Source organism: Poecilia reticulata, linkage group LG9, assembly GCF_000633615.1.
Source record: "Poecilia reticulata strain Guanapo linkage group LG9, Guppy_female_1.0+MT, whole genome shotgun sequence".
Classification (NCBI taxonomy): domain Eukaryota; kingdom Metazoa; phylum Chordata; class Actinopteri; order Cyprinodontiformes; family Poeciliidae; genus Poecilia; species Poecilia reticulata.
Genome location: NC_024339.1, coordinates 18,467,746 through 18,483,008, shown reverse-complemented (window position 1 = coordinate 18,483,008; position 15,263 = coordinate 18,467,746). Strand labels below are relative to the sequence as shown.

At 42.2% G+C, this 15,263-nt stretch overlaps 1 protein-coding gene across 3 annotated transcripts in view; it reads left to right on the top strand.

Moving 5' to 3' along the window:
• Window positions 1-15,001, top strand: part of LOC103470165 (zinc finger SWIM domain-containing protein 6) — a 62,591-nt gene extending 47,590 nt beyond the window's left edge. For all 3 annotated transcript variants that reach the window (XM_008418369.2, XM_008418370.2, XM_008418368.2), the window contains exons 9-14: window positions 12-272; window positions 1,193-1,328; window positions 9,475-9,632; window positions 10,070-10,233; window positions 11,263-11,344; window positions 11,442-15,001. In XM_008418369.2, coding sequence (XP_008416591.1) covers window positions 12-272; window positions 1,193-1,328; window positions 9,475-9,632; window positions 10,070-10,233; window positions 11,263-11,344; window positions 11,442-12,307 — 1,667 coding nt within the window. In that variant the 3' untranslated portion in view covers window positions 12,308-15,001. The remainder of the gene's footprint in view (window positions 1-11; window positions 273-1,192; window positions 1,329-9,474; window positions 9,633-10,069; window positions 10,234-11,262; window positions 11,345-11,441) is intronic.
• The last annotated feature ends 262 nt before the right edge of the window (window positions 15,002-15,263 follow it).

Here is a 15,263-nt window from a genome sequence, read left to right as displayed (position 1 = left end):
TATGTTCGCAGACTGCTCCAGCGTCGTGAGCCGAGCCGATCTTCAGCGGATGCCCGTGCAGCGGCTGCTGGGAGACGGCGAGTCGTACATGGCGCTGGCGGTGGAGACGGCTCTGATCGGCCTGGGCCAGCAGCGGGTGATGCCCGACGGGCTGTACGCTCAGGAAAAGGTGTGTCGCAACGAGGAGCAGCTGTTGGCCAAGCTGCAGGAAGTGGAACTGGATGACTCCCTGGTCAAAATCTTCCGTAAACAGGCTGTGTTTCTGCTCGAGGGTAAGGAGAGCCACAGATTGATTCTTTCGGCTTTTATCGTCTGTTGATTTTTATTTCCCTAAATTTCCCTGCAGTCCGCTCTGGTACAAATGCACACAAATATATACACAGCAACGCCTCCTCCCTGTCATTTCATAACCTACCCACACACAGAGAGCCAAGGCATTCCTGCTAAAACAGGAAAAACACATTTGACTCTGTCTCACTATTTATTATCCTTTCATTTTGTGGCGCAAATAGAGGCTGAGCCGTCCTGGGCCAGACCAAAATGAGCTCTTTACACAGCAACGCCAGGGGTATTGTGTCAGCACACATATGCCGGTACACACAAAAGCGTGTGTGCGTTTACAGGAGCTGGAGCTGGAAGAGAGCGAGTGGGTTGTGGGGAAAAGAGGAAGGAGGGACAGAGGTGGTGGTGGTGGTGGTGGAACCGACCGAGTCAGACTCGGCTGCAGTCCCCACCCAAATCCCAGCCCTGCCTCGTCCCCGGCGCGGCACGACCACCCACCTCTGGCTCCTTCGCTAATAGAGCGGCTCGGGTCTGAGGCCACTGCGGGGGCCCCAGGAGGCCTGCAGCCGCGCCGCTCTGTGATGTGGTCTGCGGCTTAGAGGCCCGTGGGGGTTTAAAATAACCCACCAGAGATGAGGGGGGCGCGTAGGAAGATGCGGAGGGAAGGAGGAGGGCACGAGGCCAAATCCGCACACACGACCATATGTGTTTTGACGTCACGGTTTTGTTTAAATGCCGCGTGGCTCCCCAGCTTCCTGTCTGGAAGGGAGCGTCACTCCTCAGCATGCCACAGGAAATCATGACTCAAGTCTTTTTTATCAACATGAAAAGTTTAAATTCCTTTAGTCTTGGTTTGCCGCAAACACATGTGTTCATCAGCGTGTTGCGTTATGTCGGTTCTTCTTCACAGCTGGTCCGTACTCTGGCCTCGGAGAGATCGTCCATCGAGAGAGCGTCCCCATGCACACCTTCGCTCGCTATCTCTTCACCTCTCTGCTACCTCATGACGCTGAACTGGCGTACAAAATTGCACTGAGAGCCATGCGGTAGGTCTTCTTGTAAATAAAGTTAATCCCTGTGAAGGTTCATTAAGACTTCAAAGTTGGAGTGAACTCCTTAAACAGGGTCCTGCTGGGGTTTTTAAAACGTAATGTGAATAATACTTAAAATATAACCAAAACAAAACGTACAAAAACCTAAATTAAACAACACAAATATTTTGTTTTTGTGTAAATAGTATAAACATGTATTTATTTATTTATTTTTATTCATTGTTAGTTCCAATAGGTTTGATGAAATAGGAAGAGAAACGTCGCTTGGTACAGTGCTAATACTCTTGCTATGACCAAGATAAGTGCAACGGTTCCTCCCTCCCCATGTTTAAGTTGAGCTCCTCACATCAGAGCAGCCTTTCCTCCGGTTCCATGTCTGTTCTGCGCTCAGCCAGGGACGTCCCTCTTGGCTAACGTGTCCGCACGATGTCCGTCTGATCTCTCCATGTTTTGCTCCCGCGTGTCCTAAGCTGTGGACGGCGTGCGGAGCATGCGCGCGCACGCGCGCGCGCTAATCGCCCTGCGCTGCTCTGTTTTGATGTTGTGACTTGACCTGCGTGAAGCTGACACCCCACCCACGTCAAAAAATCCAGCAAATAGTCTGAATGGTTAGTGCTCCGTTTGTGCAGGTTTGTGCCGTTAAAATTTTCGTTTGTGCAGTTTTGGTTTCTGAGATATTAAAAGTTATAATTTTGGCCGATGACGTCACCATCCCTCCATATCGCTCCAAAACAAACCAAAGTGGGCTAATTCGTTAGTGCTCCGTTTGTGCAGGTTTGTGCCGTTAAAATTTTCGTTTGTGCAGTTTTGGTTTCTGAGATATTAAACATTATTTTTTAGGTCATCTAGAGTTCACCATCCCCCCATATCGCTCCAAAACAAACCAAAGTGGGCTAGTTCGTTAGTGCTCCGTTTGTGCAGGTTTGTGCNATATGGGGGGATGGTGAACTCTAGATGACCTAAAAAATAATGTTTAATATCTCAGAAACCAAAACTGCACAAACGAAAATTTTAACGGCACAAACCTGCACAAACGGAGCACTAACCATTCAGACTATTTGCTGGATTTTTTGACGTGGGTGGGGTGTCAGCTTCACGCAAGTTGTGACTTGTGGGAGCTGGATCCGTGAATATTAATTACATTAATGAGAGTGTAATTAGCGCAGCTGTAATGAGGAGGAATCACACGCACATATACTCGAGTACACACGTCGAGGCGACGGGGGAGAGGAGGTGGGGTGTGGAGGGGGAATGTTTGTCTTTCTGTGAAGCTAAGCTGAGCTGATCAGGATAGTGGGGGGGGGGGAGGCGATCATTTTAATAGTCTTTCAGACTGACTTAGTGAAGGTACTGGTGAGAAATAAAACGCTCTTTTCTGGTGTGATTGGAGATTTTGACGTTAGTGCAAATTCAGTTGTTGTTCTACTCGCTCCTCCCCAATGAGCAGGGACTCACGCAGCCGGCCAAATCGTGTCCATCCCAGCGGTAGTGGACAGGTGGTGTTCACCTCTCCACACATAAGGAGCGCCTGAATCACTACTGGCTCATCCCTTCAATGCAGTTGCGTCACTTTCCCACACTGCTATTGACAGTTATTTTTCTATTTTTGTGAAATGCATAGAACAAAAAACATTGACGTTTTACTGCAACATGTTAAAAACAAAGCCAGCATAGAGAGAAAAATATAGTAAAAAGCCAAAAAGAACACACAATAAATGTGTTCAAAAAGTGCTAACCTTTTTTCTTTTTCGGTCACTTTGTAGTGTTGAGCAGTTTTTAAACTCTTAAGACCATTATCCCCCCATTCTCCACCTCTTGGCAAAGATCATTGCAGTTGCATGAAATTTGAACATTATGCAAATTGCGTGGTGTCATTTAGCGACTTTTGTGCAGCTGAGGAATTAACAACTCTGGAAAAGGAAGTGAGTGTCTTGAAATATAGCAGAAGGATGACAGACACTTCTAAACATGTTAGTATATAGAAAAATAACATCCCCCTTATAGCAGGCTGACAGGTTCTGTGTTTTATCCAGCGGCTTGCCTCCAAACCAGAGTTCCCAACCTGCTTTTAGTGAGTCGGTCACTCTCTCCCCATCCTCACCACTTCCCCTCACCTTTTCCTTTTTGTCCCCTTGCCTCCTCCATCCTCACTCCTCCGGTGTGAAACCGGCGATTTAGAATAATACAGCCACTTACGAGTGCTCCTGGGAACCAGAGGTGTCTACTCAGCACATAATGAATGTGTGTAATGTAGCGTAGTGTAATGTGATAGCATATACCTCCCCGCTCCCACGGGACAGCGGACAGTTAAATATAGAGAAGGAGGTAAAGTAACCAGGTCTCTTTTAATGGCCCTATTATAATACTATCATTGATAAAAGAGGAGACAAAAGAGTCGAGCTCTTCCTCCCTCACATTGTTTTTTTTCTCCCCCCCCCCGACTCTCCTCGCTTTTTAAAATTTGTCTTCTCTGTCACTTGCTCCACAAGTAACTGTCTTTTTAAATGAGAAGTCGGACTGGCAAAGTATGTGGCTTACTCAAAGCGCTGTGTGTGTTGCTGCGTCTTGGATGAGGTTAATTAGTCGGTGTGACACCAGCATATGCCGGCCGATGGCTTGGTGCGAGAGACCAGCATTAAAATAAATAAATAAATAAATGAAAAGAGGATCTGCCTGCTGGTTCACAGGCTGCCCACAATTTGATTTCCGCCAGAGAAACAGAAGAAAAAAGTCACTGCCTCTTCAGACTGTGCTCATCTTAACTGTTTGTGAGCCAAAGAGAAGAGACCTGCTGTTATCGTGGGAGAGGTCCAAATGAGATGCAAGTTTTCCAGATCTAATAGTGCTGGATTTTTACTGCATAATACATGGTCTGTAAGCAGGGGGAACGTTTACTACAAATTGCCAGAATTTTGAAGCCAAATATCTTAGGCCTTTAAATGTTTACTAATTTTAAGTAATTTGATCTTGTTCCAGTTTTGGCCAAATATTTGCTGCATTAAATGGAACAATCGGAGTGCTTTTGCATGTTTGCCAGGAATGTATCAACGCTTTGCCAAGATTTGTAGTTCATCCTAAATACATACACTGTCTTGAATAGAAGCATAGCCACTGAACTACGGCTACATGCAGCATGCAGTCTCATGATTTCGTCCTGCATTTTCTTTACAACCACAAATATTAATATATTTAATTTTAAAAATGACGCATGCATTTAATTCCATGCATTTGTATTCATCCACCTTTACTCTTCTACATGTAGTATGTCTATTTGTTTTGCAGCATTCATAAACAAGGTCCTTTAAAAGTGTCTTGCAGAAAAATAAAGGAGCAAAGTTAAAGAAAACTGCAGCCTGTTACAGCAGCTCTCATGAAGCAGTCTGTAACAGAACGAGCTCTCCAATTCACCAACAGTCTCCCACCACCCATGCTTCCATGCATAAAGCTGTTGTTGAACTGGAAAGCTCCTTCACTGACAGACTGTTGCATCCTAATTGCGTAAAGAAGCGTTGAGCATAGATCTTTCCTCCCGGCAGCTGTTGGGCTCTATAACTATCACTGTTATAGAGTGATAGTTACACGAACTCAATAGGTGTTTAATTCTGAAATTTTCGGTTTTTCTCATTTCAAATAACATTTCTGATGTTATTTTGTTATTTCATTTAAAGATTTTTATTGCCACTAATGGTAAACAGTTTGTTGTTTTTAAATGTGCAAATACACATGCACATTTTGTACATTTATTTTATTACTCACTCGGTGGCTCATTTCTTTGAATCGAAGTACTATTTTTAATAACTACAGTATTTTATGTTGTAATTTTTCACTTCCTGTACAGCATGTTATTCTTAATCCTGATTTTATATATCTCTTTCTTTTTTCTACATGCTTTGATTGCCTGTCAATTTGCTGCTGTTGCACTGACATTTTCCCACTTTGGGAGAAAAACGGTATTTCTACTTCATTCTACTCAATTAAAACAAAGCGAAACATTGAAACAATAGCAGCAAGTTTAAGCAGTTAATAAAAAGGAAGGAATGTTAACTTCAAAGCTAATTTATATATCTGATGAAATATTATCTGACTCTTATGGGAAAGTTGTGGTAAACGGTTTTCAGTCTTGATTTGAAGGAGCCAACAGTTTCTGCATATTCCTGCTGAAATAACCACTTATGCTGTATGTGTTGTCCTTCTACTTTTAAAGAAACTTTGAAAATGCTTTTTAGTCTTTGAATGAAACGCTGATGGCAAATTGTCGTTTCAATCATCGTGTACACTTTGGAAAAAGCAAAAGAAAGATATTCTGTGTTTGGTCATGTACGACTTGGTCCTTCTTGAAAATCTCCCCTTGAAAGAGTTTGTGTATACAGTCGAGGTCTTCCACCGGATGTGTCGCATGTAGCTGATAGATGTGCGTTTGATGAATGGTGAAAGTGAAGGCTGTTTACAGTCAGAGGGGGAAACGCAGCATGAGGTAAAGAGGTCAGTCGTCATGGTGATGCAGAGCAGAAACCCAAAGAGCCTCAGGATTTAGGTAAAACCTATCAGGACTGCTTTTTCTCATCATCTCAGTTGAGCCTCTTTGCTACAGATTTTCTTTATAGTATAGTTTGTCCTGTTTGTGTCCATAAATAAACTTTGGCCATCAGCAAACTCACTATTTCGCCTGCTATTCTCCTACAGAACTGTTAATGAAATGTCTAATTACATGTGTGTATCCTTATCCAGGGACTGTTTCCGTCTTCACTAGGGGTCTAATCATTCATCCAGCTCACAAATATCAGAGGTTGAACATTTCTGTTTGTTTCACAGACAGAGAAAATATTCCACTTTGTTTAAAAAAAAAAAATCTACAATGGCTGATTGATATTCTTACGCAGATTTGGCTTCTCTATGTTTTGTTTCTAATTCTGAAGTGGTCCTTGTGAATAAAATATTGAATTTCACATTCCTTCTGTTTCACTAATAATATAAAGGCTTCATTAATTTAAAACCAGAGTGTCAGGTTAGTCCTTCAGCTTAGCACCAATAGGAGTCTCTGAAGCAGAGGCCAACTTTTAGCATTGTTGGCAGACACCAGGGTCAAACCTTGTTTCTATGATGAGAGAAGAGGTGGAGCATAAATGCCTCGGTTTTCACCTGAACAACAAACTGGATCTGCATGAAGTGACTGAGCGCAGTTTACTTCTTGAGAAAGCATATGCGCTTCAAGATTTGTAGCAAGTTGCTATGAAATACTCTGCATGCCTCTTGTGGAGAGTGTAATCTCTTCTGTCATTATCTGTTGGGGTAGCTGCATCAGAGTCAGGGACTTAAAAAGGCTCAACAACCTGATAAAGAAGGCTGGTTCTGTTCTCGGGACGACTGTGTATGCTTTGGAGATGATGGTGCGAAGAAGGTTTTTGCATAAAATCAAGAAAGTTCGTCAAGGCAGCACTGGGCATTCTCTTCATGAGACTGCTACACAACAACATTGTCATTGTGTAGTATTTTTATTCCCTCTGGGATCAAAAAAGTGTTTTTGAATTGAACTGATCTGAATCATCTCAACTGAGATATTTCAAAACTATACATCATTGCTTATTGGAGCTAAGAAGCAGATTCTCACGTTAACATTGTTGGCACCTAACAGTTATCTACTCGCCATATCTTTAGTGTTCTACAAATCATTCGTAGTTTGCTTCTCATTCTGTCGCTTTTTAATTTCTTTTGCTGAGTACCCAAATGCTGCCAGTTAAAGGTTTTATCAAGTATTGTCAGCACCTTAATTAGACAACTTTGTCAACGCAACAGGGATATAACCCAAAAATGATACTTTTTGTACTTCAAAATAAGTGTCTCATAGATGCAATGTATCAAGTTTTTAAAGAATCTGTTTTCTGTTAAATCAGCCCTTTAGTTTAGTAACGATGGCAACTCTGATGCCAAAACATCTTTTATCTTGTGTGTCACAATCATCTCTTTTTACTTCCAGATTGATTTGTTAATCAATCTGGAAGCAAACAATCAGTAACAATACTGTTACTGTTACACTGTTACTGTGCAATACTGCACAGTATTGTTACTGTGCAATACTGCACAGTAACAATACTGTTACACAGTAACAGTATTGTTACTGTGCAACAATACAAAGTTACACAGTAACTTAGTATTGTTGACCAAATCAAAGATATTATTTGCTGACTTCATCAACACAACATCAACATGTGTATAAAACATAGACACAGGCGGTTTTTAATTAATCTCTTTTTGGTGTTTGTTCAGCCTTTTAAAAAGTCCTCAGACAGATGATAACGTTGGCTGCTAAAATATTAGTCACAATACAGAGTTTTAGGATTAAAGCCTATCTCCATATACTTGGACTTATTTCAGCAGATGATGATGTGTGCTAGCAAACTTCACTTTGACAAAATAGCGTAGCACTTTAATATTGCTTCCATACTCTTTATAGTTATTGATGACACATTTCTATTTCAGCATGGTTGTAAAGAAAAGCAGATTTAATTTGTTTTCATCACACTTGTCAATGACTTGAGAGTTTGTTTGGCAACGTCCCAGCGTTTAAAACGTGTAAGCACTGTTTGGCAGGAGGTGCAACATGCTCAGTGAGAAAGCATCACTGAATAAACTGTCCTTGTGCTATTTTATCCAGCAGCCCACAAAGACTTTTTCAGTCCTTTTTGTAATCATTTTTTTTCTTTTGTTTTATACTGAACAATAACCTGGTACAGCTTTTTCCTCCCAAACCTTTTGAGAAAACTATTTTTCAGTCCTCTCAAGTTCTTATCCAATGGAGGCCTCTGGCTCTCTGGTGAAAACCAAACAAAGACAGGAATGTTGATGAGGCCTCCATCTTTACTCAAGGCTCTCTCTTTTTTTTTTTTTTTTTTAACTCTGCTTTGCAGTTCTACACCCAAGGAATCCTTTCTGAAGGCCCCAGTGTGGTAGAAGCTTTTAGCAGCTCCTCAGTTGTATGTGGCGTGAACTCTGCCGTTGCTGGAGCTCGCAAGCGTCTCTATTTTGCAGCAAGTGCTGGTGTTCACACTTTTGTTGTGTTTTTTTTTTTTTTAGCACTTTTGCTGTCTGAGAGCTCAGCCCTCCCCTTGTGCTCTTGTGGGCAAAAGTGAGCAAAAGACAAGACTGTTTTGTTTTTTGTTCTTGTACATGCCTTCACTCACGTGGCAGCAAGATCACATGCACTTTGCTCTGAAATTGAAACTGGCATTTAGCATCACGTTGCTTTTACCAGGCAGCTTTGATGTGTTTTCAAAAGGGCAGGTGTGTGTGTGTGTGCGCGCACGCGATGTGGGTCTCTTTTCACTGATGTGTGTTGGTATTTGTTTGATGTGTGTCCAGCCTTACAGGGCTGGAAGGTGAATTCCTTAATTTCCCCACGGACTCAATTAGCTTTGTGATTGGCTGAGAGAAGGCCAGGTTGTGCCGTCTTCTGAAGGAAAGAAGACCTTTGAAACTGAGGTGGGAGCGGAGGCAGGAAAGAAAAAAAAAAGTGAAGTAGAATAGAAGATGAGCAGGCCACAGTGGTAATCGTATGGGGCTCCTGATGCTCCAGAAGCCTCGGCCCCGTCTGGATTATTATAATAAGAGACAGAAACCTGAGAAGCTCTTCCATCCTCCAGCAGGTGTTGCACAACTCTGACTTCATTATGACCAATTAGAGTGAAGAAAATACTAATTATACCTTAGTTTCTAGGTGATTAAATGGTAGGTTGAAAGTAAATTGCAGGGATAGGGTAACTGAAATCCCCCCGGTGGCGACTTGAGTCATTTTCATTTTGAAGTCACATTCAGAGCGCCATAATGAAGACTTTTTCTGTCTATGCAGTATTCCTGTCTGACTGCTTGTTACACTACGAAGAAAGAGGTGATTTCATTATGATGTTGATCATTTGGGCAACTTTAATGTGGTTCTCTCTGATCACCAACCCTCATTTATCTTTCTTCTGCTTTTTCATATCCAAAGTTTTTTTTGTTCCCCCTCCCCCCGATCATTTTGCGAAAGTTTCTAATTATTAAACAGGAAAACTTTAAAAGTAATGTCATATTTTTTAAATGGAAACAGAATCTCACAAAAAGCACCTCTTTTTCTTTTTTCTTTTTTTTAACTGTGTCTCTCCGTCAGGTTGCCGGTGTTGGAGTCCACGGCATCGTCCGGTGACCTCTCGCGACCTCACCACATTGTGTCTGTAGTTCCCAATCGCTACCCGCGCTGGTTCACCCTGAGCCACATAGAGTCTCAGCAGTGTGAGCTGGCCTCCACCATGCTCACTGCAGCTAAAGGTGCAAATTCACTTGCTTCAAAAAACAAGGCTTACTCTCTTGTAGGCATTTCTTTATTTACTAAGATAAACACACCTAGCTTACTTAGCGGCCAACTTCTCTTGCCTTTCCCGTTTTAAGAAATATGGAACTTCTGTCTTCCATCAAAACTATACCCCAGGAAAAGAGGAAATAAAGCATTATTAATTAAAAGCTTCTACACCTTTGGAACCAATTTAATTTAGACACAAATTGCAATAATGCCTGAATTAGATTATTGCTGTAGGAATTATTAGCGGTACGAATAATTGTGGCACAGCTAATTTTGTTGACAATTACTTCTCAGTCTTTTGTCCCCTACCAAACAAAAGTTAAATAACAGTCCGTTTAAAGTTTAGGTTTAAGTTGATTAAGTGATGACCTTACTCTAACTTATTTCTCTGCTTGTTTCCTCGTAGGTGACAGTCGCAGGTTGGAGACGGTCCTGGAGTCCATCCAGAAAAACATCCACTCCTCGTCTCACATCTTCAAACTGGCACAGGATGCTTTCAAGATCGCCACTCTCATGGACAGCCTGCCGGACATCACTCTTCTTAAGGTTTCTCTGGAGCTCGGACTGCAGGTGTGCAAACACATCGTGGCCGGCGGTAGAAATGGCCACCCGCTTCTAGCAGTAATCACAAATCAGACGGTTGGTGGCTCACTTGTGTTTGGCACCTGAGGCTATAGTCACTGATAAGCAGGTGAAAGGGTTTTTATCTTCCTAAAAGTTCCATTTTCCTGTAGTTCCTGTAGTTCTCTCTCTCTCTCAAAAAAAAATAAAATAAAAAATACATCTCCTGTAAGCTAAAATGCATTTGTACACACGCACACATTATGAAAAGCTATTTTTATTTAATGTCTGGACATGTTCTTGCACGGTTTTAACATTCTGTGTGTTGATTCGGTTGTTTTACCACAATCACTGTTCCTCTTTGTAGTATTATTTTGTTGCATTGCTGCATTTTATTTTCACCAGTTGCTGTGGATGATGTAATCATGCAAATTCTGCACTGATTTGTTTTGCTCTTAGGAATAACATTTGTTCTAAAAATTCTACCAACACAGTCTTCCAGGACCATAAGCTTCTAATCATAACTAAGCAAATACTTTTCTATTTTATTTAATTTTACCCTCAATATGTTGCATTTAAATGATTTAATTCCTGCCTCAAATGAACGATGGCATTCTTGCACCATGACTTTATTTTTTTATAATAGTTTCTTCAAATATTTATTTTATGTGTCGGTCCATTTTAAATGTGGTCATGTATTTTGCTGAAAGAAAATCTGCGAAACAATGCCTGAAAAAATAAGCAAAGATCATAGCAACAATGTGTTGTAATATCTAAATCAAAGTCCAGGCCTCAGTATCACTGACATTAACCTCGACTTAATCAAGGTTGTTAATGAGATTAGTTTGGACCAAACAGTAAGGGAAAAGGTTTTCTGCATGCAATGTTATGTGTTTTGGCATTTTATAAATCCATCTGTATCTGCTCAGCAGTCTGCCACAGAATTAACATGAACTGGAAAGGAAAAAAGTTCAGCCCTTCAGATAATGAATTAACTCACCTGTCACTCCTTTGTCCATCACTTCTTGCCTCCTTTAGGTCATGAGAATAACTCTGTCCACGTTGAACTGGAGGAGGAGAGAGATGGTTCGCTGGTTGGTCACGTGCGCCACTGAAGTTGGTGAGTCTTATTCCCATCATGAACTAGATCTGACGCTGTTCTCCAAATTTGACCTCATCTATTATTTCTATTTTTCCCCTCAAAATGTGTCCTCCAGGTGTCTATGCACTGGACAGCATCATGCAGAGCTGGTTCACGCTCTTCACTCCCACAGAAGCCACCAGTATTGTGGCGACCACTGTCATGTCCAACAGCACCATAGTTCGCCTGCACCTGGACTGCCACCAGCAGGAGAACCTGGCCTCGTCCGCCCGTACGCTCGCCCTGCAGTGTGCCATGAAGGACCCCCAGAACTGCGCCCTCTCCGCTCTCACACTCTGTGAAAAAGACCACATTGCCTTCGAGACAGCCTACCAGATTGTACTGGACGCTGCAACAACGGGAATGAGCTACACGCAGCTGTTCACCATTGCGCGCTACATGGAGCACCGCGGGTATCCGATGCGAGCGTACAAGCTGGCAACGTTAGCCATGGCTCACCTGAACCTCAGCTACAACCAGGACACGCATCCGGCCATTAACGACGTACTGTGGGCCTGCGCGCTCAGCCACTCGCTGGGCAAAAACGAGCTGGCCGCCGTCATCCCCCTGGTGGTCAAAAGTGTGAAGTGCGCCACCGTTTTGTCTGACATTTTGCGGCGGTGCACGCTGACCACCCCGGGCATGGTGTCGGCGCTGCACAGCCGCAGGAACTCTGGGAAGCTGATGTCGCTGGACAAGGCGCCGCTCAGACAGCTGCTGGACGCAACCATCGGGGCCTACATTAACACTACGCACTCGAGGCTCACGCACATCAGCCCGCGGCACTACAGCGAGTTCATCGAGTTCCTGGGGAAGGCCCGGGAGACGTTCATGATGGCTCACGACGGACACATCCAGTTCACCCAGTTCATAGACAACCTGAAACAGATTTACAAGGGCAAAAAGAAACTGATGATGCTAGTTCGGGAGCGGTTCGGCTGAGGGCGAGGCTCCTCTTCCACTCTAGTACTTTTCTATTAACTTGAGTCTGCCTTTTGAACTTCTTTTGGACTAATAGACAGGTAAGAGGGATGTGACTTGTAGAATGAAGCAAAAAGAGAAAGGAAAAGATGACAAAAAAAATCAAGAGCCACATGCGGTATTATTGTTCTTGCTGTTGTTATTGTTATAAACATTATTGCTATTATTATTATTATTATTATTATTATTATTATTATTACTACTTATGTGTACAGAAGCGTTTTTTATTTTTAAGGAGAGAGGAAATTTGTCACATTGTGAATGTTGTGTGTACTTCTCTACATGTGTGCGAGATGAAAATGAAACGTGAAATGGCTTTTTTTTTTTTTTTTCTATATTTTTATGATTTTCAAGCATCTTTTTTGCTCCCCCGCCCCTATTCTCAGTGTATATTGAGTTTTACGTTAATGAGTGGCTGAAGCCTTTGTACAATAGCGCTCATGTTTAAAAAAAAAAAAAAAAACAGACCAATTTCAACATCTCGGTATCCTCAAAGAGAAACTAAGGCTTTAAAATGACACAGAGCACCTCCCTTGGTCTAGGCCCCTGCTGATGGGCTCTGGGCAGCATTGCACAGCTTCGCTCGGCTCGGCACAGCTTGGGTTAGCACTGACTTAAGAAAAGGCACCATCAGCATCTCCTACCACACATCAGCAGCACTTGAGCAGCCGTTAACTTTCTCTGGGTCACTTTCCACACAACAATGCTCTTAGCTAACTCTTGTCGTTATAATTACTGTTATTATTATTGTTGTACAATTTTACCCACGCGCCGCAGTGGCGACGCATCAAAAAGTGAAGTATTCTATCTACATTAATGCAACGCGTTGCAGGCGGAGTTCTATATTGCTGAAACCGGGCTGATTTATGGCGCCTTTCAAAAGAATTTATACCTCCTGAGCTTCCTCACATTTGGGTAGAGTTGGAGACACAAACATCAATGTTTGATTTTATAGATTTTGTGTTAGGCATATTTGTGAAGTGGAAGAAAAACGATACATGATTTTCACACTTTTTCCAAAACAAATATCTGAAAGTGTGCCAGTCATATGCATGTATTCAGCCCCTCTGAGTCAATACTTTGTAGAGTTGTTTTGGGCTATGGCTCTACCAGATTTACACACCTGGAGATGTTTCTTCTTTGCAAACTATCTCAAACTCAGTCAGATTGAAGGAAGCATCAATTAGACTTATGTCTGGATTTTAATTTGGATTTGAATTGAACCACCGGTGTTGCTATAGCTGCATGCTTAAGATCCTTATTCTGCTGGAGGGTGAACCTCAACCCAAGTCTCCACCCTTTATTTCGTCCAGGATTGTCCTCTATTAAAATCGGTCAATCTTATCCACTCTGTCAGTTTTCTTTCCCTGCTCAGTCAGCGCAGCCCCACAGCATGACTCTGCAGACGCTCTGCTTCATTATAGCCGAGTTGTTGTCAGGAGATTGTTCATTGTTGGTTTTCTGCCAGAGGTAGTGTTTTAGATTGCAAGCTGAATGTTTGATTTTGACCTCATCTGACCACATGTTTTGGGTGTTCCTCCGTGGTTTGTGGCAAATTGCAGCTGGGACTTTGTTTTTATGCCGTTCTTTCAACACTGGCTTCCTTCTTGGCACTCTTCCTTAGAAGCCTTACTTTTGGAGTACGCAACTAGGTCAAAGGTCAGTTTTCCATCCATCCATCCATCCATTTTCTATACACCCGTGTCATTTAATTAAGAATGTTGTACCAAAGTTTTTGAAAAGTCATACATGTAACTACTGAAACTATGCCGGACACATCAGGGAAACTGTAAAAAATGTTTAAAAGCAGAGACTTGAATTTGAACAAAAATCTAAGGAAGAATGGTAGTTGTCTTGTCTCCTACCTGAGCTGAGGATCTCTGTATCTCCTCCAGAGTTCCCATGGGCTTCTTGACTGATTCTCTGAGTAACACTCTCCTTGTCTGGCCTGTCCATTTAGGAGGATGGTCATAACTCGGCAGGGCTGCGGCTTGCACCACTTTTCTTTTTTTCCTCTTTTCAGATGTTTGAAGCTTGGAATCTTTTTTTTTTTTTCAGAACTTTATCCCTGACCTGTCTTGTGTGTTCACTACACTGTTCACCAATGTTCTCTAGCACTGAGTAAAGAGGGGCTGAATACATATGCACGCCACACTTTTGAGACTCAAAGTCAAAGAGTATGAATCCTTTTGTAAGCAGCTGTAGTTGCGGTTATTTTGCGCAAGAAATTCCTGGGGGAGGAGACGGCTACCTCATAATGTGGTATTGAACCTGCTCCCAGTTTTTGCTTTCATAATATTTATTCACTATGATGGCTCACAGTGTTTATTAAAAAAAAAAAAGTTTGACATCCAGCGTTAAACGGAAACAAAGAGTCAGAATCCTCCTGAAGTCCCTTCTCTGCTCTGCTGCCCCTCCCTCTTCCTCGCGGCCCTCACTGTAAGGTGTTTTCAGCCGAGGCCAGTGTCACTCCGCTCTGTGCATGTGAATCACAAACATTTAGACTTTCTACTGTTATATTTCGTCACGTGGAACATTCAGCAACCGGAACGTTCTCAGGGATTTTCTCTACGCAGGAAAAAGAAAAAGAAAAAAAAAAAAAAAGGTGGAACAAATCGAACGTCTCACTTCGAGGATGAAAAAGGAAAAAAAAAAGAAAAAAAACATGACATGAGCAAGCATTTATTGTACTCTGTATATATGCCATAGTATATGTCTGAATATGGAGGATCTGAAAGTATATGTTAACTAATTTATACAGAGTATTCTATGTAATGTGAAATACTTGAAGCCGCTGTAGTTTGCTCTCTCTCTCTCTTTCTCTCTCTCTCTGGCTCTCCATCGCTTTCTCTTTTTTGTCTTCTCTTTTTTTTCTGTTTTGTTCCTTTTTTGTTCAAATTAACATATCAGAAAGACT